Source organism: Limulus polyphemus, unplaced genomic scaffold (assembly GCF_000517525.1).
Source record: "Limulus polyphemus unplaced genomic scaffold, Limulus_polyphemus-2.1.2 Scaffold4564, whole genome shotgun sequence".
Taxonomy (NCBI): domain Eukaryota; kingdom Metazoa; phylum Arthropoda; class Merostomata; order Xiphosura; family Limulidae; genus Limulus; species Limulus polyphemus.
The window spans coordinates 3,323-30,043 of record NW_013670174.1 but is presented as its reverse complement, the minus strand read 5'-3'; the positions used below and the strand labels follow the sequence as shown (position 1 = coordinate 30,043).

Here is a 26,721-nt window from a genome sequence, read left to right as displayed (position 1 = left end):
AAAATTTTATATTCTGTCTATTTTATTTTCTCTACCCTAACACTAACAGAACACTTGATTCTTGGAGCTATAGAGAAATCATCAATGTATAGTTGAAATATGAAATTAAATAGGTAATATCATCCTGTCATCTAAACTGACTTAAGTATTATCCAGTAACTTCCAAATTATTTATCTTAACAATAAACCTTTTCACATCTATTTTCCTTTGTGGTTTTATTGCAGCAATTTGTATATACTGTAGATGTAATCATTATGTCCATAAAGCAATAAATCAGAGTTGGAGCCATTAGCTGTTACCAGCAATCTATATTATATAAACAGAATGTAGAAAGCAAAATATGACATATGTGCATGGTTAGCTCAATCCTGGGGAATTTTAGACATTTTATTTTACTTAAGTTTTATTAGGCTAAACCAAAAAATTTATAATTTTTACATTTTAGTTTCCTTGTTAAAAAACAATACATAACAATAAATATAAAATTACATAAAACAAGGATTTATAGTATTCTCTACATACTTGAGGTAATTTGTACTAGAATACAAACAACTGTTCTTTCCTAAGTCTCACAGAATTTTACAAATTTGAGGACCAAAAAAATAATTCATATAGCTTTCAACTTTGCATTTTAGAACACAAACAACATATGAGTCACAAGAATGGAATATCCCAAAACTACTATAATCTATCCAACTTCCTAGGTAAGCCATAAATAGGTTAAAAACTTCCATTAGCACAACAGTGATGATAGAAAATAATCACTTAATGACTTAATAATCGAGGTGGGGCAAATGAGATGAGATGTGGTTTCATGTAGAGGAGAATCTCCTGTTTTTAAAGACTATAATCATGTCCATCAAGCATGTAAAATTGATTTTAAAAAAATCTAAAAATTCAAAGAGAGAGAGAGAGAGAATAGGCTTCTCTGGTGGGTTTGACAAATTTATTTATACCTCAGCAAATCAAGAAGGTAGGAGGTGCACATTTTAGATTCTTACTTGTAATTATGCAAATTTTGTGTTTCTAATCTCTTTTTGAAGTTAAAAAATTCTGATGTGGAGAAATAGGAGCAAAGATGCATCATTTGGCAAAGAAAAATGAAAATTGATAACGTGTGTTCCTTTTTGAAATAAAAAGTTAGACTTAAATAATATTTAAATTTGAATTATAAGTTATGTCTTCATGTCAAGTGTATTGACATACATTAATAATAAAATTGTTTGATTAACTTTTGAATGTTAAAAGTGTAGCAAAAGAGTGAAGATGGCTTTTCAGAAGAAGGGTGGTAAAAGATGTGCACAAACTCATGAGTTTGTTTTGGTTGTTATTAGGCATAAAGCTACACAATGGACTATATGTGCATTATTCATCACAGATGTTGAAACCTAATTTTTAGCACTGTAAGTCTGCTAACTTACCACTGAGTCACTAGGGGGCACAACATCAAGAGATAATCTAAAAGAATTCCTGCAAGAAGGTGGGCCTTCAATGACAGAACACTTCAATAATTCACTATGGTTTTTCCAGTCTAGCCTACTTGACTGATATCTATAATGAACTGAATTTAGAACTCTAACAATGTAATAGACACATATTAACACTAGACAAAGAAAAATTCTGCATGTATGAAAGGAAAAATATACAAAACAAATGTTTTCTTGCTTAACAAACACAAAAAACAGCAGCAGCCATTCTAGATTGTTCAATGTCAAATGTATCTAACTTAAAATTGTGATGAAAACACTTGTTCATTCTTTAATTTTTTTATGTACAAAAGTACTTATTTGTCTTTATTCATTAAAGTTTCACTCCTGTACTCATTCTAAGTGGTTTCCTTCTTTTTTTGAAAGTATGTTATTACTTCCAATTAAAAGAAGCTTTCACATTACTCTTATTAATCTTCTTGCATGTTTAAACAGCTAAAATGTTTTATTGTTTACAAAAAAAATATGTATCCTCCATAGTGAGCCATAGAACCCAATTCAGCATATTTTAAGCCATTATGACACAAAACATATCACTTGTACTTATATCACTTCATACTATTAATATATGGAAGCCTATATGATAATCTTTCTTTACCTACGAGCCACTAGATCTTTCATATTTACTCTGAAATGTAGAAGCTTACCTGTGGGCCATTGGATGTGTAATTACTACTCTCTCTGGAGTTCCTGTTCCCATATTCATTCTTTTTGCTGAATTTCCAATACTATCTTGTTCCATTTCTATGTCATCTTGAAAATTAAGGACTCTCAGCTTACTATGATTTATAATTCCAGATTTAAAAACATTTATTAGTTGAAAAATACATAAACTTACATCCTACGAAAGAAATTAAGCATGCCTTTAGAATTACACATACTAAACACATTTTCAACAGGATTTTCAATTACTAACATTTTAGGAACTAACAATAGGATTACATGAAACTTTTAACAATTAATTTACATCAAAAATAGAAATTGATCTGTTACCCTATTTTATTTTCTAAAGAAAATCTTATCCAAATGTGACAAAAAAAGCTTAATTTGGTTTAGATTACAGATATATGTTAAATAGTTCAATCTTCTGTGCAGTTCATAAACCCATATATTCCTGAAGAATTCTATATCTATTAAAACATAAATCTGATATCATATTATTCATTACAGTTCTAAGAAGCTCTCAGACTATTTAGCTCATATGACTTACATTTCCTTTTGACTGAGAACTGACTGGGTCGCAGGGCAACAGGACTTTGACTGCGCCTGAAAGAAATGGAGTTTAAAAGACATTTTTCTGGAAGAATTTTAATTAACCTGCACATATTTTATTTTTTGTTACAGCTGCTGGTAAAACCACTGGACACTGTTAAAAAATACTTACCGAGTTGCAAAGCTTCTGCGGGTGGGGCTAGGACTAGGACTAACGAAGAAGGAAGATGTCCTCAGAAGACTTGTAGAAGGAGAAAACCATTGCTAAAAAGTAAGAGAAAAATTTTAGAAATATGTTTGCATCATTGGCTTGGAATTATACATTCATCAACATCTCTACAACAATATTATTATTAGTAAGCATACTTGAAGTGTAACAAAAAACAATTATGTTTCTCAAAGAATTATCATATACAATCATGGGGTTAGATGATAAACAAATACTCTTTTCTACACTAAAAAAAGTACGTCAAAATTATGACAAATAAGGTGAACATGCATGTCTTTGAATACTTTGTTTCAGAATTTTGCACAAAGATACATAAGAGCTATCTGCAAATTACCATTTCTAATTTGAATTGAGAGGATATGGGGTAGACAGCTAGTCAGCAACATCCACTGCCAACTCTTGTCTGATCAAGCAATATGATTTTACTCTTACTACTATATCACACTCACTGTTTCAATGTGCACAGCACATTTTTGCAGAATTACTTCATGAATCCATGAATTCACAGTCCAAGTACATTTCTAAAAACTAAGTAACATCTAACAAATGTTTGAATATGCATAACTACCTTGCAGAAAAACGTTTGCATTCTATTGTGAGTTTACCAGTGGAAGAAAGTACTTCCTGAAATGTAGAAATGAAACAACAGCAAAATTAAGATTTCTTGGAACTACTGGCAGAAGGAAACATTTAGCTCTGAAGTTTACAATTTCAAAGAGAATGTTAATCGCTATTATTCATTTTCTTGTAAAAATCATTACATTCCTGTAAAGAAATATATTAGTGTTGGCATATCTAAACCTTCAATTATAAAAATTATGTAATAGTGAGGGTAAATTATTGTTTTGGAACATGATTTATAAAAATGATAATAGAATTAAACACTACAATTTCTTTAAATATTTCATTATACTTTAGGTCTAACAAAGTGGTTTTTTGTATAATTTCTCCTCCACTTGCAAAACTTCTTCAAATAGCAATCTTATACTTTATCAAATAATTTTCTTTAATAAGAAATAATCTGAAAGCTGAAGTGTTTGACTGCTAACATAAGGTAAAGATGTGCACATATTTCTATTATTTAGCAATAGATTTTTAAGCATTAAATTTATGCATTTTACTACAAAAGTTACTGTTTCCGTGTAATTTATAATGTGCTTTTTATTAACTTCAAACATTATTTTGTTTAATTAGAAGAAAAGCATGCTAATGAATCTGAACCTGTAACTGTGAAAATAATTTTAAAACAATCAATATCAAAATTACTCATTAAAAACAAGTATTATTTGTGGCATGTAATCTAGATTTCATATAATAAGGTAATAGCAGTGGTTCTGTAAATGACATCTTTAAAGGATAACAATAAATACACTAATGCTAAAATATTTTAAAAGCTTCCACTTGAATTTCCTTCTGTAATATTATTAGATTATACCAAATATTGTTTTTCTTTAAGTAAATGTAGTTACTGTATTATTTGCAACTAAAGGAAAAAAAAAAGAATAATGAACAGGGAATACATCTGGTTTCAATACAGTCCATAATTTTTTTTTTAGTATGTACTTCCTTCTGTTAAATGGAAGCTGCTACAGGAGCTGTGCTCAGTATCTCACATATTCACTGTGAAGCAAGGCCATATAAGGTAAACGTTTTGTAGAAAAGGTGTTCAATGTTGGATAACTTTTACACTGCATAATAAAAAGTAAATAAAAAAAAACCAGAGAGCGTGGTATATTATGTTGTAGTTAGAACCATCAAAGACGAGTAAAGCCCTAGTTGATCTCGTAATGAAATCAAGCATTAGTGGAATGTAAGTTAGCAAGAAGTGTTTACTCAAAGACTAAACTTTCAGTTGGGATTCCTTGAAAAACACTGAAAATAGATACTCATGAATCAACTAGGTTGACAAGATGTTTTGGAATGTTACTACATTCTGTTTCAGCCGTATAAAATATGAGTTGAAAACACAGTCAGCAGAAGTGATAAGTAATGCACTCCTTCATTCACCAATCAGCAAGCCATAAACAATCTTGGAGTATCATCACAGAAATGTAAGAAATAACTTAATACAATAAGTTGTATTAAGTTATTTCTTGTATTTTGTATGTTTTATGGTAACTCAAATTTCAGTCTAAATTCTTGTTCTTTATGTAAATTCCTTAAGTTGGCAATCTGTGTGCTCATGAATGCATTTCTTGGTATTGAACAAATATTATTTATATCAAGTATTATCATACCTCTGACCTGCCTGTTACAATAGCATCACTGAACTCCATTCTGTATGCTAAAGTAAAACAGTTTATGCCAAACTAATAAAATAAGTAATAAAACATCTATTTCTTTTCAAAATTTTACAACAAAAATATTTCTAATGTTTCTTGCATATTGCAAACAGCTTTATTATTAATAATTTCTCAGCTAAAATAAGTTAATTAAACAGATAAGAACTAAATCAATAACTTATAAATTAGTGAAGCCAACTCTCTGTATGACAACTTGACTAAAGTACACAATGTCATAAATCAATAACAAACTAACTAAAAAATAAAAGTTAGAATGTGTGAATTATATTATTTTTAGGTTCATTCAGTTTAGGTTATTTAGGTTAGTCTAAAGACCATAACATTATCAATTCATACTGCTAGATGGCAGGAATGCATATTTTGGGGTTTGAAAAGTGCATATTATTGGTTGTATAGAACCCTAAATAGGAGGAATATTGTGTCCAATGCCTAACTACCATTACTCATCTTATCCATGACCTCCATTTAAAATTTGTATGTTACTATGATAATATTATTCTTTTGCACTAAATGGATCAAGAGAGCTTGTTAAACAACATGAACTAGAGAGAGAAAAGCGTAGGCAGAGAAGAGAGGAAGAAAAACTAAAAGAAGAAAAGGAAATAGAAAGAATAAGAGCATAAATTGAGAAAGAAGAAAAGGAGAAAGATAGAGAGGAGAGACTGCAACTAGAGAGAATAACAGCTCAAGTTGAGAAAGAAGAAAAAGAGAGAGAAGAAAGACTAGAAATAGAGAGAATAAGAGCACAAATTGAGATAGTAAAACTCACCCAACTGAGGGAAGAAGGACCTAAGAATGACAGTGGATTCAGGGCCAGCCAACCCAAGCTGCCCAAATTTGATGAACATAAGTATGACATAGATGCTTTCCTGAAGAGATATAAAAGATTTGCTCAAAGTACGAACTGGGACAAAGGCGACTGGGCAGTCTGTCTCAGCCCATAGGAAAAGGCCTACAAGTATATGCAGGCATGATGTCAGAAGATGCCATGGATTATTACAAATTAAAAGTAGCTTTACAGAAACGATATGAACTTACTGAAGAACGTTTTCGTTGGAAGTTCAGAGGAGTCAAACCCGACATTGGAGAAACTGTATTTCAGTTTGTGGAATGTCTGCGGTGGTATATCACTAGATGGACTGACATGGCCATGTGTGAAAATAGTTTTGAGGTACTGACAGACCTATTAGTACGTGAACAGTTCATGACGACGTATTTAACTGACATGTCACTGTTCCTAAAGGAGAAAGCACCAAAAGATGTAGACTAGATGATCAAGCTGGCAGAATAGTATATGGAAGCCCATGGAGGTAGTATAAATGGCCAGTCCAAGAATCTCCAATTAAATTTGAAACCAGTAATGGCTGACCATAAGCAGAGTTTACCAAAAATGACAGGAGGTTAACAGACAGAAGAGAGAAGAGATGCTATGTTTGTTATAAAATTGGACACAGTGCAAGGAGTGCAAGTCCATCACCAGCAAGAACGTCAATGGGGTTTTAAAGAGTATGCTAAAGAAGATGTGCCAAGAGAAACCACATGACTGGGACAAGTACTTGCAGGTAGTATTATTCGCTTTTCGAGAAGTCTCACAAGCAGGTACAGGATTTTCACCCTTCGAGTTACTATATGGAAAAATAGTATGAAGTCCAATGCAAATATTGAAAGAGCTATGGATGGGAGAAGAAGAGTAAAAAATAAAAAACACATAACAGTATGTGTTAGACCATAGAAACCAACTGGAGCAGACCTATCAACTTGCTTGACAGAGTTTGTATGCAGCTCAAGGTATTCAGAAGCATTTTTATTACAAAAAGTCCAAGGATTGACATTTCAAAGTTGAACAAAAAGTCTTAGTTCTGCTGCCTACAGGCCACAACAACTCACCCTGCAATGGAATAAACTTTTTGAAGTGTGGGAAGTACTCAATAGAATGGACAACAAGGTGAGTGTGAAGACCAAGATCTACCATGTCAATCTGTTGAAGTATTTGGGGAGAGAAGAAGACCTAACGGGTGCAACTATTGAAACAGAGATAAATGTTGCAGGTGTGGTAGTCACAGAAGCAGAACCAGAAGACAGTGACTTTGTCTTAGAAGATGAGGACCTACTAGACCTAAGACCGCTAGGTGGAGATGAGACATACAAAGATGTCAACATCAGCAAAGAACTGACTGACAAGCAAAAAAAAGGGTTACAAGACCTATTGTGCCAGTACAGTGAAGCTCTATCAGGTACCTTATGCAATGAGAGACCTTATAAAGTAGGAAGTTGAGGCAATGTTGGAAACTGAAATTAAATTCAGCCTACTGTTCACCAGTTGTAATTGTGAAGAAGAGGGACGGATAAAACGATTTCTGCATAGAATTCCGGAAGCTGAAATTCATGATGAAGTTTGACTCCGAACCTATGGGCAACCCAGAGGCCATCATGGCAAAACTAGATGGGGCCAGGTTCTTTTTTTAAAGATTGACCTCAGTAAAGGTTAGTTACAAATCTGATTGGAGACAGGATCTAAAGAGAAGACAGCATTTGTGACACCAGATGGATGTTACCAATTTAAGGGGATGCTATTTGGGTTATTCAAGTCAGCAGCAACATTCAATTGCATGATGAGAAGGATGCTGTGCAACACAACCAACATCGAGCACTATGTAGATGACATTCTGACACATGCTGCAAGATGGAAAGACCACCTGAAGAGGCTTAGACAACTGTTTCAACGAATGAAGGCAGCAGGCCTCACCATCAGACCATCCAAGTGCTACATCAGATATTCTGTGCTGGAGTTTGTTGGATATAAGGTGGGGGACAAACAGATAGCCATGGAAAAGGAAAATATAATCTACATACAAGATACACCAGCTCCGATGACCAAGCAGCAAGTCAGATTCTTCCTGGGGGTTAGTGGAATACTACAGGAAATTCATCCCAAATTATGCTCAAATTGCTGCACCATTTACTGACTTGACCAACAAGGCAAGTGGGAACAACAACACCAGGTGGCATTCCAGAAATTAAAGAACATGTTGGAAAGCTCAACAATTCTTAGAATGCCAGACTTCAACAAACCATTCATTGTTCATTGGGGCAAGAACCAGAAGATGGACTGTTTCCAGTAAGATATAGAAGTAAAAAATTGTTAAATACTCCATGATTGAACGGGAGTATCTGGCCATCATATTTGCCATTCGGAAGTTCCAGAACTATCAATATGGGAAGGAGTTCATCATCCAGACAGACCATCATCCACTTGCATACATTCAGAGGTGCAAGATTGACAGTGCGAGGATCATGAGGTGGGTGTTGTACCTTCAGAACTACAGATTCTGCATTGAAGCTATCAAAGGGGCTTGAAATGTTGGAGGAGACTTTGTGGATGAACTAAGGACAGTCTTTGTATATAGTAAAAAAATATATTGTAAATATTTATCTTGAAGAGGGGTTTATGTCATGATATAAAAGACTGTTTAGTTTAGATATTATACATTAATTTAATTTTTGTGAGTGAATATTTTATTATTGTTTAGTTTTTGTTAAAATGAGAGTTAAAAGCAAACGATTGTAGGAAGTTTTGTTAATAATTCATTTATTTTGAGACTATTGAACGTCATGTGCAGTACATTGACATCAAGAATATAGAAGGTGAGCAGACGATTCAGTTATATAGATATAAATAGTGTGAGACAGACAACAGCAGACAGATAATAGCAAAAAAATATCAAGTTTTTACAGGCCAAGTAAAAGTTTGGCGTGAAGTTTGGCGTTTAATATGTCAGAGTAAAGCTAACAGTAGAAAAGGAGTTAAGAATAATAAGTTATTCCGTCAAAGCATGGTTCTAAAGTAACTGAATCAGCCTGAGTGCACTTTGACAAAAGGGACAGATGATATTTAGAAGAAAGAAGACCAAACGCTTACGGTAACTTGCACCACAATTGTAAGTGAATCACATACAGAATACTAGTGCGATAGTAATAGAGAAGATAGTTTGGCTTGTCAAGTGAAATTCTAAAATAATTGAATAGGCCTAAGTGGATATTAGACAAGAAGGAGAGGACTACATATAGTGTTTATGATATGCCTATAATATCTATAGTGTTGAAGAATTTGTTGTACATACGTTTAACTAGTTCCGAATATATATATTATTTTGAAAACAAGTGAAGTGTGTGCTGCTCATTTATCGTTGAATTTACCGCTAACAAGTCACAGATACCTACTGTAAAAGAATCCTTAGCCCAACAACAACACAGTATATATTTATACTATTAAGAAATATAAGTAAAAGCCTTTTATTTTGACAATTGGCAAATTTTAAATTCTCACAGTGAACATCATGCACATCGACTCTTGTAGACAGAAAATCACTCTTATAAGGCACCCATAGCCCAAAGTGCAAAGCAAACCATGAAACCTCAAATCCATAGTCACTAATACTAACCACTGGGCCATACTTTGTCCTCTAAAAATGTAGAAAAAAATTTAATTCTTAATGTGATACCAAAAATAATATGTATGTGTTCATAGTTGTTAATTTTTGATATATGTTTTAAAAAAAGTGTACCATGGAAACACAACAGAACCATGAAATACAATAACTAACTATGCTTACCTTTCCTGCACGTGTAGGCGAAGGAGAGCTACACAAGCCTAAGGGAGGTGTAAATATATGCAAAGGGTCAGTCAATGAATGTCTCTTTGCTGGCTCACTAGGTGTATTATTGATATGTGTTGTCCTGTCCTATCAAATTATGCAGTAATATCATATAAATACATTAACACAGATTTAAAAATATTATGAAAATAACAACAATACACCAGTTTTAAAGCAAAGAGTCACAATGAACCACAAGATTTTTTGGAAGTAAAGGATTCCACTAGTGCAAATTGTTTTAATAACAAGAGTAACTTATGTTAAAATTATCATTTTCAGTAATAACAGTAAATGAACTAACAGTCTTACTTTTAGAATTGTGTACAATAAATCATTTATTGAAAATTGAATTTCACCTTTGAGTATCTTAAACAAGTGCCAACTGAATATTAAAATGCCTAATATTTGCGATAAAAATCATGCTCAACTGCAATCTTTCTATATTTTTTCATATTCATCCCAAATAATAGAACAAACAGATTACAATGATTCATCAAATTTTGGAGTTCAACAATGTAAGACTAACATTTTTTGTGTTACCGTAATATTTGAAATAATGTACTAAACTGGGATTGTCCAAATTTTATTCCTAACTGAAAAAGTTATTCTAAACATAATATTTTTCATATATAATGCAAAATGTTTCATGATCTAATTGAAAACATTTTTTTGTTGTAAAAAAGTTACTAATACAAGTCTAAAAGCTGGTTTTGCTTCTCAGTTGCCCTTAAAAAGACTGCTGAGTTGTAGCATACAAGTGAACATGCGACAACCCTCCACGATAGGAGTGTGACACACTTTCCTACCACAGATGACTCTACCTATATTGATTGTTCAATCATCACTTTCGGATTAAGCAAGAAAAGATGCACCATAAGTTGGGGAGGATGAGTGGGAAGTGTGAGAACAACCTCTAATGTGATACCTCTTCTCCTGTATTAGCTAGAATCTCACACTGAAGTGATAAAGGGACTGGTGCAAAAGTTACCTAGATGAGTCCCCTTCAGAAAGCACTCAAAGAAAACCCATGTAGCATGACATCTTATACCACGAAAATATAGGGACACACTCATGGGAGACTGCATCCCTTCTGTACCAGGGTATACTCTTCACCCGTAGTGAACATATATACCAGGAAGGAGAAGGGAACTTCCATTCTGCCATCCTAGGAAGAGCTCACGTGTGCTGACCTTGTAAACATCCAACACTAGACCACCCAGGAACCTGACATCCATGCAACAGTAGCATGGGGGTAAATGAAAGCCAATGTATTGGAGAATGGCAATTATAAAATAATAATGTGGAAATAAAAGGCCACAAAATCTGCAGGTGGAGATATTGTTGGAAAGCAAAAATCCAACAATAAATATTCTTACAACAGGTAATATCTTTGTGGATACTTGCACACAAAAAAATACCTACATCTGAAAAGTTCTTGAGCAGAAAAAAAGATACACCATTACACACAAGTGCCAAATGGAGAAGTGATGAATGAATAATCATTATAGAGTGAGTCAGCTGTGCTAAAAGAGCATGCCACAGTCCTATTGGTGAAGGGTTGTCAAATACTCATTTGCATGCTACAGTACAACAATATCACATGGAAACGTGTGAGTTTAGGCGGGAGCCTCAAGTTAGTGGTAAGCAAAAAAAATTCAGCATATAGAAAGGAGCACAAAATCAAGAAAACCTAATATTTGAGAATAGGTAAAGTATCAAATCAGAAGCATCTGTTATTAAAAATAAAGTTTTGTATAAAGATTGCCATATATTGTGGCATATAAGTCATTCCCCTAAAACCAGGCCAAAAAATCCTGCAATCCTGTAATTTTCTAATCACTGTCATGTAAGTCTACCACCAATATTATACAGTTGCTGTTGTTACACCAGGGGTATTGAAACCCAGTTTCTAACAATACAAGACTGTAGACACACCGCTGTGCCACTGGGGGGGAGGGGGGTATTATAAAGAAATCTTATACAGTATACATATATTTTTAAAGACAGACGAATATTTACATATGTAACTTATTTAATAGTACTGACAAAAAAATTTTAAATCAATCAAATTCCTCATCTTCAGAAACTGAATTGCCAAAAAGTTCATCTAATTCACTTTGACTTATCTGATTATCATAGACATCACATTCCTCTACGAAATCACCATCATCCTCGATTGTTGGACAGGTACTGTTTTCTGCTGTAGGACCAGGTTATGTTGTTACATGAAACAACAATACCAACTCCCGAGGAGCAGTAAAATCAGAAATATTTCTCTTCTTGAACTACACCTTGTCTTTAGTTTTTTTTTGTTGTTTGTCTATTCCACAAATAAGAATTGAATCTTGAAGTTTGCTTCGTATCTCATATATTTTGGAGGCATTTTGATGTTCAGCTGTTGAATCTATCATCAAAATGACAATTAGAATGCACATTTCAACCTTTATAATGTCATTTCCTAGAATTTCAAACAAAGGCTCAGACTGGTTGTTACTGCTGCAAAATTCATTCTGCCCAGGTCAGCATGTCATGAGCCATGTCTGCATGAGGAGTATTGTTTGGTGTGTCTAAATAGAGTGATTAACTTGATTTCAGAGCTCCACTGATGACCAAGAATTTTCCTAGTCTTTATATCCATTGTATAAGTTAAATCCCCTTTTTGTGAATAACATTCTGTCATAAAAAAATTGACTTTTATGTCATGATATATGGTATGTAGTCTGTGATACATACATAATGCTGATAATACGAGTTCAACATATGCCTTAAATTCTATCTAGCAGGTAGCAACATTTTTATTTAAAAAAAAAATATATATATATATATATATTAATATATATCTTTTTTCACACTTATATTTTTCATAAGATTTCAAGAGAGAGAGAGAAACTAATACAGAGACAACTCCAATTTGACACATCATTTCAAATGCTGCTGAAACACAAAAACGTTAATGTTACAGTGTTGAAATTCAATAGCTGGCAAATCACTAGTCTATTTGTCCAAATATTTGTGATGAATATGGAAAAAAAAACATTGCGGTTAAATGTGTTTTCTTACCAAAGTCAAATCTTCCCAAGACTGGGATATCTGAAGCTTGGACTGAACCTCTCTAGAGATGAAAAAACAAACAAAATACACAGTAAAAACAAATTGCTTACTTTAGATAACAATCATACACAAAACTTCATTTTGCAAAAAAAACTTTTGTCATTAAGATATGAAAAGTAAAAGCTTTTACTAGTCTTGAACAGAAATTAATATTTACTTTTATGATTTATATTTAATCCTTAAATATAAAAGATATACATCAATTTATTCTATGTTTGATTATATTCATTAATGTAGAGCTTTGAATTTCATCAACAGCATCAATTTTCTTTTATCATAAGATCCTTACTTTTCATGAGAAGCTTCTCTATACATCACATTCATTCCTTCTTCATGTTTTAGCTGAATGACCCGAGATGGCACAAATGATGGCATCAATGACTAGTTAAAAAAAAAGAGTTGAGTGACAAATAAGATTCACATTAACTGAAGTCTACTCACTTCATGAAAAGTGAGTGATAACAAAATATTTACTTAGATATTTCAATCTATATACACATAACTTATTTACAATTCTGAGGTGAGATGTTTTGGCAATTCAAAATGTGTATTATTCATATATTCAGGAATGGCAAAAGAGTATTTACTACTACATGGAACTTAATGATTTTTCTCAAAAATTTCAACAAAACTTTGTAAGCATTGCCAAGAATCTGAAAATTAGAAAATGGCAAGTCTAAATCTATTTAGATTATTTTCAAGTGTTTATATATACTTCACAAATAATCTTCAAAATATTTACAATAACTTCTTACCTAACTTCTAAGCTTAACTTTTGCCAATAATAGTAAACATTTCTGGAAAATGTATATCTTACTTAATATGTTCTGCAATATGTATTTTACCAAATATTGTCTGTCTCACCCCACAGAATATGAAATTGGGCTGTGAAAACAGAGTTATTTTAAGTTATGAAATTTTAGAAATTGTGCCAAATTACTTCAAAACTTTATAGAGAAAAGATTTTCATAGTTAGATTACTCTTCAACCAAATAAAAAATGAAGCTAAGAAAAATTAAATATTTTACAGGCATCATTTACCAACTGAATTTTAACAGATCAGTTTTGCAGTTACAACCGATAAACATAAGTATCCTCAAATTTGAAGTGATGAGATTTAATCTGACTAGTGAATCAACTAATTAATAGTCAGATCTGTTGAAAAAAAAAACAACCTCAATATATATATATATATATATTTAATGAGTATATATGTCCCCTTGAATTGGTACGGGCCTTTTACTGAATGATCATCAGAAAATACTATGAAGAGCTCATGTTCCATTTTTTAGTCAGTGTAAAACCAAGTTTTCTGACACTGTGTTGTAGATAAGGGCATTGATGCCCATGGAATAACCACAATCTTCCTCCATGGACCTGACCAAACTAAAATGAGCTGTATTTGCTTCTCTAATATTTTGGTATTATTCTTAAGAGATCCTAAACACTTTAACCTGTGTCTTGTTAGTATTTTATCTCTAATACATTTGTAGACAATTAAGAGTAACTTTTGGGTAACAAATTATAAATCACATAATACCTGCTATGGAATACCGAGCTAACTTTGGTTTGCTTTTCTAATGTTAGAGTTATAAATAAGCTTAGCCCTATCACTACAGATAAACTGCACATCACAATTTTATAGTTATATTCAGAATTTAAACTAATTTTATTATCAATGTATAAGAATAAATTTGGCATCAAAACATAGTTCAAAAATCAGGTTTTAATTTTTTAATTTCAAAAAGAAATATTTAAATAGATTCTCAATCTCCCTTGTATGTGTATTGTGAGATTTCTTCACTCAGATATGCCCATTCTATACAGTTTTTTTATCACCTCTTTCCAATATCCCAAGTTTAATGTAAATTACTCATTATAGTATAGATGTTACTAAAGCATAGTCTAATCTTTATAGCCTTCATTCTTTGTATAAAGAATATAAACTAGAAAGTCAGACCCACACGTCCTATCTTTTATAAATTTCCAATAATTGTTTCTGACATTTGCTATTACATTATTTATAACCAATAAAGTGACATAGTTTTAATTTACAGGATAGTACATAATGCTATCTTGTTCTCAATATAGATTATTCACTTAGAGATCAAAAGTTCAGACCCAGTACCTACGGGAATTATTTTAAGGTACTATGTTTTGTTTTTGAATTTCGCGCAAAGCTACACGAGGGCTATCTGCGCTAGCTGTCCCTAATTTAGCAGTGTAAGACTAGAGGGAAGGCAACTAGTCATCACCACCCACTGCCAACTCTTGGGCTACTCTTTTTACCAACGAATAGTGGGATTGGCCATCACATTATAACGCCCCCACGGCTGAAAGAGCGAGCATGTTTGGTGGGACGGGGATTCGAACTCGCGACCCTCAGATTGCGAGTCGAGCAACTTATCCACCTGGCCATGCCGGGCCAAGGTACTATGCCTCAGTTAAAAAGCCCATTAAATTATGATAGTTATAGGACATTTTTGGCTTTGTGCATGTTATTACTTTGTGTTATTAAGTGTATATTTGAAAAAATAAAACATTATTTAATGTACTAGTATAATCATTACAAACAAAGTTGGCTTAAGTTTCATCTACAGGTTGAAAGCAAAAACGAGGGGCCAAACTTAAATGCTAAAATTTTTGTTTTTAATGTATATCTTTTATAAGTAACTAAAATATAAAAATTAGAAACTTATTAGGTTAGATAAAGTTAGATTAGTTTAGATCAGGGGTTCTCAAACTTAAAAATAGTTTTTATCATGTGTACCTGGTGTATCATATGCATATTTCACTACCTTTAATTTGGGATCTATGTATATTACTAAATTAGTTTTATAATGCCTTAGCATTTTATTTTATTTGTCACTCTTTCAGTAAATGGTAATTTCATAAATTTGACGTATTACTGCGGCCCCCCATAAGCACTGTCACTGACCCCCAGGGGGCTGCAGATCACATATTGGGAACCTCTGGGTTTGACGATGAAAAAAGTAATAATAGAATAACTTCTCTACAGGGTATACTTGCAAGTAGTTATTGCATTACATCATTCACTATGGTAACTTGAGCTACACCCTCACAAAATGATTTATAGTTTGTATCATGGGGTTATCAGTTAGACACCATCCAAAGAGCAATAAAACAATAAAATTAAATAAAAACAAATGTATACTATTACGAGCCTAAAGTTGTATAGGAAAAATAATTATAATTTTCTGTTACAATCTGCAGTCATTCTAGAAAGGAAAAAAGGATAATTTAGATTTATTTCATATTTTTGTGATATTTACAAGGTCAGTCAAATATAAAATATAAAGTATTACTGAAAAAAAAAAAGCTTTATATTCAATGATGAGGTTTTCAGAGCATATGCAAATAAAGTCTGAAACTGTAAGATGAAAAAAATGTATTTTTAATCTTAACATGAAAATCACCTTATATTGGTCTAATCAACACACTGACTTCATATATTCATGTATAAATCTTGAGTACAAGATTTACTAAATCTTTACTTAATTAAAAAATCAGATTTTTTTGTGTACAAAAGATGAGTAATGTTTACTACAAGATAGCCACATTTTGTGAAGGTACACAAAGTAAATTGGGAATTATCGTAATTGTTAATTCTACAGTATGGGCTAGATCAAATAGACCAAGCCCATGTGCATACGGTTAACTAGCATATGATGTTGCAAAATGAAGCAAGTACGAATGATCTCTTTGTTATGATCTATAATTACAATGTATTGCAAACATGTATTAGGAAAAAAATCATTTTATTAGAAAAAGAAAACACATCAACTCACATTATGTAACAAACCTCATATTGTGATAAACTGAAAACTGAAATTCTCATCAGCCCAGATAGGTTAATGATACACAGGGTCAACCAATAGTTTTAAATGGCTATAAATGATGTGGAAGATAGCTCAGCTCAATTTTAAGGTATACCCATACATCTTTAATTTGAAACCATATTTTGAAACTATTGACCTTTCCTGCTTAAATTATCACTTGAGTTTCTACACACATTAAATTAGCTTTTATCAAAATGCAAGAAACATAAAATGAAAAACAGATAGAAGTAATTACCGAGGATGAATGTAATGATGGACTGTACTGACCAGGAGAAAAACTAGCACTAAAGCGACGGTTACGAGATATACCCAAAACAAGGTGAGATGGAGAAATGGCATCCCTATTAAAATATAAAAAAGCATAGGTTAAGATATACTCCATCTTGTGAGTAACAAATTATATAAAATAGCAGAAGAATGTTGAAATATATAGTTATATATAGTTTCAAGCTTCCAAAAAAGAAAAAATTTTCAATACTTTAATCTCAATAAATAATGAAAGTGTTTAATACAGAATAATCTCAGACTTACTTCTGCAATCAAATATTAGTATTTGTTAACTTCTGTTATAACAAAATAAAATAAAACAAAGAGAATATAAATTTTTGGTGCCTTCTGCAGCAACTAAATCATTATATCTAATCCTAGTATTAAATTCACTTGCTTCATTAAAAAAAAGCTTCAAATACAACAAGTCAACTGTTATATTGGAGATATAACATTACTGAAAATAGAGTTTCTCATTCAAAGTTTATGTTCTCAAGGTTGATGAAACATATCAATAAATAAAAACAGGAAAGAGCAATGAGAAAATATTAGATGTTATGTCAATTTCTTTCAAATAAACTTCAGTCAACTGTGCCACATTTAATCTGGCTTATCAATAAGTGGGTTGATCCATTTTTAGTTAAATTTTTAATAGTTTGAGTTGCTTATGCATTTTTTTCACATTATCTACATTATTATGGAAACAAAATGAATAACAACTGACAAGTTTCTTTCTCCATCTATGTTTTAAATTAACCTCCTCACAATTTTCCACCTCAAGAAAAGTAAATATGCAACCTATAATTCCATGGTTCAAAAATGTCAAAACATCTGTATAACTGTTTGTTTTGAATTTTGTGCAAAGCTACACGAGGGCTATCTGCACTAGCCATCCCTAATTTAGCAATGTAAGACTAGAGGGAAGGCAGCTAGTCATCACCACCCACTGCCAATTTTTGAACTACTCTTTTACCAACGAATAGTGTGATTGACAGTCACATTATAACACCCCCATGGCTGAAAAGGCGAGCATGTTTGGTGTGATGGAGATTCGAACCAGTGACCTGCAGATTGCGTGAATCGAGCGCCCTAACCTCCTGGCCATGCCGGGCCCATCTGTATAATATTAAAATAGTAAATTTTAACTAATAATTGTTCTGATCAAAACTAGATATAAAATTATAAAAAACACTATTACATGATGAAAGAACAGTCAATAAATGAACTAATAATACATTTTCCATGCTTAAAATATCTACATACCTAAATGATGTGTTGTTATCAAGAATGTTGATCATGGGTGCACTGTTGGATCGCTTCAAGTTTGAGGTAATTCCAACTGATGTTGAAGGGGGATCCACATCCATTCTCCTACACGAGTTTTAAAATCAAGCAATGCTACATTTATTTTTTCTTCACAAAACCTATTAAAAACAATTATAATTATATTCTTTACCCTAGAGTTAATTGTTCTGTAACAATTTTTTCTGAATAAAAAATTAATCACCATATTCTGTTGGTATAAAAACATATTAATGGTGTGGTATTCCTACCTACAGTTCTTTTTCATTTGCCTGGAGAAAGAGGCAAAAATCAGTAAATAAAGGATGGATGTGGTTTGAGCAAGGATCCCCAACCTCTTGTGCACTACAAGCCAAATTCAAGACTGAAAACAATGCGTTGTTGACTAACTAGCTCATGTGACTAGACTTTAAGCAATTCTTATGGTTTATGAACAAGGCCATCCAAGCATGCAATAAAGCAAGTCAAGCATGGTTTGATCCATGTATTCAGTAGTAATTTACTGGTTTCTTTTAAATGGCTTGTTGTCAAGGGTCACTTGAAACTGCTTCACACTGGGAACCCCTAGGTTTGATCATATTTACTTAAGTGAAAAGATGAAACATATACTAAGATATATTATTTGAAAATTGCCATACTTTTACTGTACTCAATTAACAATTAAACTAAACTAGTATATTTTTTTTATTTTATGAAATAATAATAATACTACAGCTAATTCAATGGAATATTTCACTAATTTATTCATGTTTTAGCAAATATTAGATTATATACACCCGTGATGGAGATATTTGAAAGATGAAGAAAGAAATATGAAATTTGTGTCCAAATGATCTGGACTCATGTATTGCTATACTATTTAAACAATACAATAGTTTTATAATGAGCTGAATCAAAATCAATCTAGGAAAAGTATAGAGCAGCAAACAAATCAAGAAACACATATAACAATAATTGCAGCAACTGTGGAGTCTCATTTCTTTACCAAAATGGAATTAAGACTATACCAGATTAACAGAAAAAAGTATCATAATTACAGTACACACACAACCATTCTACTCAATTCTGCACGTGTCAGAAATCTGTTATAAGTAGTATATAAGGGGAGAAAATCCCATAGTAAAGCATCAAGAGAGATGTGAAGAATGTGAACCATTCAAGACTCTTACCTAATGATGGCAGTTCATATTTTAGTATCCTTATTGAGTAAGAGTTAGTTGACAAAAAATAAAAAAGATCATACATGTGTATATATATAAGTGATTCAGAAGTCCATTGACAGGCAAATCATTCAGAAATGGAGAAGTGTAGGCAAATAATTGCTAGAGATATAGGATGAGGTATTGTAGGATTACCTTAACAATACCACTGAGGCCATTCAAGGTCACTGTTTATACCTTAGCAGTTGACATTCTTTGTGCATCATGCATATTAATAAACATTTTACAGGACATTGCCTCAGTGAATTATTTGCCAGTCAATGGAGTTCTGAATCACCTTGTGTATATAACTATGAAACTAAACTCAAATAACTTGAAAATTACTGTGAACTCTAAAGTTATTAAAACATTTTTAGACTAACACGTAGGTTCAGATGTCAAACTGCCATTATTGAGGGAATGCAAGTCCCACAGTTAAACCCAGAGCTAAATAACAGCAATTAAAGAAATGACTATTGTTATAGATGGGTCTTTATAAACAGAAAGATGTGAGAGATTCTTTGTCACCCAAGAAAAACATTAATTTTTGCTTGATTATCAATCAGCAAATGAACTAAGTATCATGACAAATGCCAATGCTATTCAGACATCACCAATATCAACACATGATCTGACAAAAGGACAAAAACCACTTTAATGGTACTAGCATGTTAAAAGATGTTAAAATTAAAATGCACATTCACATCTCTTTTTCACAAGAGGAATAAAGAATCAGAAAATGAGATTACAAAAAATGACATTATAGAAAGACTTTCTAGCCCTGCACCTTGGGTCTCTTTGATAATACTAGTAGCTATGCCTAAAAACTACAACCAACTAACTATCATTTAAAAATAATTAAGACATGATTAAAGCACGAGTTAAGCAGGCCTTAAATTTTACCAAAAACCTCATTTCATCAAATGTACTATCAACTTGAAATAAGTGAAAATTTTTGTTTTCAACATTCAATTGTGAATTGTAGTTAGTATTTTTCATGAGTGCTTACATTTTCTCCAATGTCCTAAAAACACTGCTTAAAAAAAGATTCTGTTATTACTCATTTCCTGAAAAGTGTGGAAAGCTGTAATGTTAAGGAAATAGTACATTTTATACAAACAAAAAGAGCTCATTCATTATGGAGAGGTATTGGCAGATTCCATGAGAAAATAATACAAGATGACTGCACTCCTCAGTAAAAATGAGGAAAGTCCTATCACAAGCATACAATGTGATAATGATTTATATGATCATCACAAGTACTACGAAAATTATGTTATATTCAATCATGTTAAAATATAAGTGTTCGAGTCATAATAAGAAAAATACTGCAACCTTGATAGGTTGAATGTTCTTCGGTCACCTCGATTTTTTAAAATCCTACATACCTTTTACACTCTCTCTCTCTCTCTAAGGAAATGTACAAAATAATGATTGTTTTGAAGTGTAAAATTTGTATGGCTGAGAAACTAATGCTTCATTAGTTCTGTTCTTGTTTATTTTATTTTAATCTATTCGAGGTTAATGTTTTAAATTCTAATATCAAATGGTTTATGTTGAATGTATATTTTTATGTCCCCTTTGTTTGCCTCAGTGGACTAAGTAACTTATGTAACACTATATAATGATATATTTGTTTGTCACGCTAATGGGTTAGTTTCCATTTATATCAAATGTGTGATCCAAATTATGGGCCACACACTGCTAACAGTGAGGGTACCCAACTGATGACCTAGGGTAGAGTGGTCAGAGAAGTTTTGTTCCTGTTACTTACAAGAAAGACTATTTATGATCAATTGTAATTATTACTGTAGAATTTTAGCAGCTTTTCTGGTGAAGTTATCACATAATGATAATCCAAGTTCATTACTTTCATATATTTTAACTAATTCCTAACTTTTTTGTAGTTCTCTAAATATTCCATCCTGTCAGTTTGAACTTCTTAAACTTATGGTATTTATTTCTGATTTTCTTCTTTATGTCCTTAAGAAGCCAATTACATATGATCTTCCCTGTTATCTTTAATTTAATTTCTAAAATTACATCAGTGTTTTTCCACATCACCTTTTAACTCATTATCTCAATATCACATTCAATACCTTGCAAGACTAGTATGAGCATAAATAAAAAGTATAAATAGTTATGTAACTGCAACGGAAATTGCATCTATTCTTATTATAATTAAGACTGCAATTGCTTCAGTCCAAAGATCCAGAAAACCTCATGGAACTTAACAACACAGAAAAAACAGGGTAAAAGAAGACTTTAAGGTCACTTAAAGTCTTAATAAGCTACTGAAATATCAAATTCAAATTAAATGTAGCTCTTTACATCCACATATGTATCAAATAAGCTGAAAATAATTCATTAACTGGTAAGTATATGGTTTCTAAAGAAAAGCAAATACTTGCTGTGTTCCTGAGTTTCTGAATAGAAACAATCACATATAAATACAAAAGCACATGTAAATTATAATTTGCAGTATGTGGTAAACATATGAATAACAACATGGCAGTTGCCAGAAATTAGCTATATATAATCTAAGAGTACAGATGTCATCACTTGCCAATTTTTCGAAGGCAAATGATCTGATGTGTTACACCTTCTATAACAAAGTTTACAAAGTGCCAATACCAACTAGATGAAAATCTTATCTTCTGCTTAGTCATTCTTGTATTTATTATTTTAGGAAAACGTAGTCTGTAAGTTGATATATTTTAAGAACAAATGTTCTTATTAATATCTGTTATTGCAGGTTTTGAATATTTCAATCACACCTTTTTGAAAGTAAGTTTTTCATGTAGATCTGCTGGCATTGATTAGTATAGGTGGTGATACACTGTAGTTCTGTCAGCATACACAGAAAGTTTGATTTTCATGAACAATTATGCAGCTCAAATATTTAAATTTAAGACAAAGATACCATATTTTGTTTATAACCAAGCAGCTGTTGAAATTAGAAACTGGGTATAAAGTTAAGGAGTTAAGTAAGGGTATTAGCTGTATGGTAACAAATTTAAAAGTATATGTTATGGGTACTATAGTTGATTACAGATAATTATATAGAAAACCCTTTGTATTATGTGTGACATGTTCTTCCCTGAAAGCAAGCAGCTTCTTTATTTGATGACAGTGAATTAGTATTCGAAACAAGGAGATAACTGGAGAAACTTACTATCAACAGAAATATCATTAAAGTTTCATACAGCAAGCTGGATAACTGAACTCTATAAATAAACAACCAGATCCTATATAAAAAAAACAAAGATTAAAAGTATGGTTCAAGAAAAACATGTGACCTCCTCCTAATGCTACCAGAACAATTACAATGATATACTGCAATTAACATACAACTCTTTTGGCAGACAATTCTAGTGATAACACTTGCAGTGGCTACACTTTGGTCTCTTGAAATTAATAATATAAACATTATATGCAAAATAATAAGGTTATTTCATTCTACATAAAAATGCTTTGACTAAACATAACGTTCTACAAGGTGATTACATTAAAACAGTTTTAATTAATTTTCTGATAGGGTGATTATCTTAACCACACTTAATTTATCTCAACACAGGGAAACTTTCCCACTCCAGATTGACATATTAAAAGATCTTTCCTGATTCAGTAAGTAGTGGTGTATTGCCACTTTTAGGTGGTGGAGCAATTTGTTGCTTGGGAAGGCTCTAAATACAGTCATTTAAGATACACTGAACTCAATTTGCAGAGTGGTCAGAGAATTTCAGAAATTGGGAATACCCAAATTGACAGAATAGCTAGAACAATGAAGAATATATATATAGAGAAAAGTCTGTATATAAGTAGTTAAATAATACTTTTGAAGCTAAGTCCATCAAATTTAAAGATAAATATAGTAGGATAAAGAAATGTTAGAAATATTACCAACAAAACTGAAGAGTTCATGGCTCTATTTGAACTGCGAAACAAAGATATATAATTGGAAGTACTGAAAACTTGTTAGATTCAGAGAATACTGATAAAAGGAATTATTTTAAAATTACAGGTTATAAGTTATTTAATAGAAATCACCTATTCTTTAAAGATAGAATAGGGTGACTCTTTATGAATGGGGTGAACTGTAGCCTGTTAGAATTGAAGACAAAAATGATAGTAAAGTGGTTGAATCTTTATGGGTTCAAGAGTAGAAAGTTTTCAATTGGCAATTATCACAAAGGGCACTTGATGAAACAGAAGAAGTATGTGAAAAATTTAATAATAAAATTGGGGTTGTTACTAATAAAAATACTTATGCAATACTTATGGAAAACTTTATTTTTTCAACACATAGATTCAGAATGTATGGAGACAAATATAAGGGAAAGAAATTTCTTGAACAGGACAGTTCACAATTTTCTAAGCCAAATGGCCAGATAGCCAATGGGGGGGGGGGGGGCACCATTGTAAATTTACTGTTAACCACTAATGTTTGTAAATATTTGTAAGAGCCAAAGTGAGAAACCCTTGTGGAGGTACAATCATTGCATAAGTTGGCTTGATGTTTTACTACATTTTAAGGTAAAAGAGAAATAAAATTTCAGTTCCTACCATCCAGAAACCACTTCTTAGATCATAAGGCAAAATTCATCATTAGTGGAATGGGTCAATGAGTTCAAAGGTGATGTGGGACAGATATAGAAATTTGTTAAAATAAATTGCTTTTAATTCAAGATGGGCATATTCCTAAAAAGAAGAAAAGGATCACAGCAAAGTTTAAATCTGATTGGCTTACCAAAGACATAAAGAAAATCAGGGATAAATGCCCCAAGTTCAAGTAGTTTAAATTGGAAAATATAGAGTGGAAAGTTCATGGAACTATATGAAGGTTACAAATCTGATTAAAAGAAAAATGGAGAAATCCAAAAAGCTTATAGAAACTAACACCAAAATTTTTTTAAAGAATCTTATGGGCACATAAAATGTTAGAATGAAAATTTGGCCCTTAAGGGATGTAGATGGCAAGGTTTTTCTTAAAGACTTTGACATGATTGAGCTCTAAATATTTCATCTTCCTTTTTTACAAGAGAAGATATTAGCAATATTCCTGACCCTGAGTATTCTACAGAAAATGTTGAAATTGAGCTAATGAAGCTATTAATCCTATGGATGATAAGTAGAAAGATCAAGAAATTAAAAAAAAAGATAAAGCACCAGGGCTAGACAGGTTTTTTCCCATGGATTATTAAAGGAGTTCAAAGATCAGACATGTAAGCTTTTCTTTTTAATTTTTAGTAGGTCATTAGAGTAGACATTTGCATTAGGGTTGGAGAGTTCCTTATGTTACTACTGTTTTTAAAAGGGATAAAAACTCAAGGGAGTCTGATATAAGAAGCTTTACAAAATCATTTAGTAAAATATAAATGAAAGCTAACATGGATTCACCAAAAGGAAATCTGTTATCTTTTTTTTCTGAACAGTGTTAGTTAGATCACTGGTTCCCAAACTCTTTTAGTCTGAGGCTCCCTTGATGTAAATAAAAAACCTTGAGGCCTCCCAACCTATAACTTTATCATTTTCGGCTCGTTTTTTGGCAGCCCCAAGGGGGGCTCAGGCTCCCACTTTGAGAAACATTGATCTGGATTACGAAAAAGATTGAATTTTGTATACTTAGAGCTTCAATAATCTTCTGATAAGGTGTCACACAGAATGACTTGAATCAATTAATAAATTGGGCAAACATTTGGTAAGTGACCTTTAATTATAGTGTGCAAGGTAATGCACTTTGGTTATCATAATTTCGATCACACAGTTTAACAAAGATGAAAACTGCTAAATAGTGTGACTGAAGAAAAGGATCTTGGCATATTGGTGGTTAAGTGTACCAAGCCATCTAAGCAGTGCCCAGTTGCCAGTAGTAAATATAACAAAATTTTAGGGTATATTTATAGACATATTGACAACAAGTCTAAAGAAGTAAATATCTCTATACATATCACCAGTTAGGCTTCATTTACAAAAACTGTGTATAGTTTTGGTTTCCTTATCTAAGAAAGGATATTGACTTACTGAAATGGGTTCAGAGAAGGGATACTATAATGATTCTGGAGATGGGTGGGTTATCTTATCTTTTGTTCAGAAGGTACAAGGTTACCTTATTAAAGCTTACAAGATTATCGACAGGATCAATCAAATAAAGGCCTCTGATTTCTTTATGCTTTATTCTGATGGTACAAGGATAAGAGGATAAAAGTTTAAAACGTGGAAAAAGACTGAATAGGCTCCAATAAGTGATTTATGGAATGAATTGCCTTAAGTTTTAGTAACTGCTAGCACTTTACAGGAGTTGTAATATGGGAATTGATGATTTCCTAAAACATGAATAGTGATTGAATTTTTATTTTTCCCCAGGAAAAGTGACCAAGAATAGCCTTGATGTCCATAGGCTATATTAATACAATTACATTACTACAAGATCTTGTAAAGATGAGCTAATACACTCAACACACAGTCACAGAGATGGAGTTACAGTTATTTGAAATATAAAATTAACATGTTCAATATGACAGTTATTTCCTGAAATAAAACCTAATGATTATAATAAATAAACATTTTCATGGTTACTTCTGTATCAAAACTAATTCATTAAATAAATTTCTCATACATTCATTGAGATACAAATTTATTGAAATAATTTTATAGGTTAAGTTCCCCCTTCCCAAACATTTGTGTGGATTTTGAAAGTTGTCTAATATGTGTTTCTGTTTAAGAAATGGAATAAAATGATTAGATATACAAATTTGAATATTATGAGTAATGGATTAAAGCTATAAAATATGAGATGCAGGCTTCTTCTTAAGACACTTTTTTTTTTCCTTGGTTAACTTAAAGAGTAATCTGTCTGTTGATGAGGGCTGTTACTGTTAGTTTGAAATCAGTTAAAATTTTTTGATAGGTATGCCACAGTGAAAAGCTATGTTCTTTTTTTTTTTCTCTTTCTTGTATGAAAGTGACCTCAACTGATTGAATGATTACCACAGATAGTAAACAAACATTGGTATTTTCATCACCAATGGGTGGGATATAACAGGAAGAAAAGAACTATCACAGCAACTTAAACAACCAACTTAATAACACTAA

At 31.9% G+C, this 26,721-nt stretch overlaps 1 protein-coding gene across 6 annotated transcripts in view; it reads right to left on the bottom strand.

Moving 5' to 3' along the window:
• Positions 1–26,721, bottom strand: part of LOC106471356 (protein FAM122A-like) — a 41,404-nt gene that overhangs the window by 12,998 nt on the left and 1,685 nt on the right. For 4 of the 6 annotated variants that reach the window (XM_022399961.1, XM_022399962.1, XM_022399964.1 and 1 more), the window contains exons 2-10: positions 18,679–18,991; positions 18,389–18,496; positions 17,094–17,199; positions 13,288–13,379; positions 12,948–12,999; positions 9,846–9,974; positions 2,873–2,964; positions 2,699–2,754; positions 2,136–2,241 (exon numbers count right to left, since the gene is read on the bottom strand). In XM_022399961.1, the coding sequence (XP_022255669.1) occupies positions 2,136–2,241; positions 2,699–2,754; positions 2,873–2,964; positions 9,846–9,974; positions 12,948–12,999; positions 13,288–13,379; positions 17,094–17,199; positions 18,389–18,496; positions 18,679–18,695 (758 nt within the window). In that variant the 5' untranslated portion in view covers positions 18,696–18,991. Of the gene's footprint in view, positions 1–2,135; positions 2,242–2,698; positions 2,755–2,872; positions 2,965–9,845; positions 9,975–12,947; positions 13,000–13,287; positions 13,380–17,093; positions 17,200–18,388; positions 18,550–18,678; positions 18,992–26,721 lie in introns of all 6 variants that reach the window. The other 2 variants (XM_013931954.2, XM_022399963.1) reach the window with 2 other exon arrangements.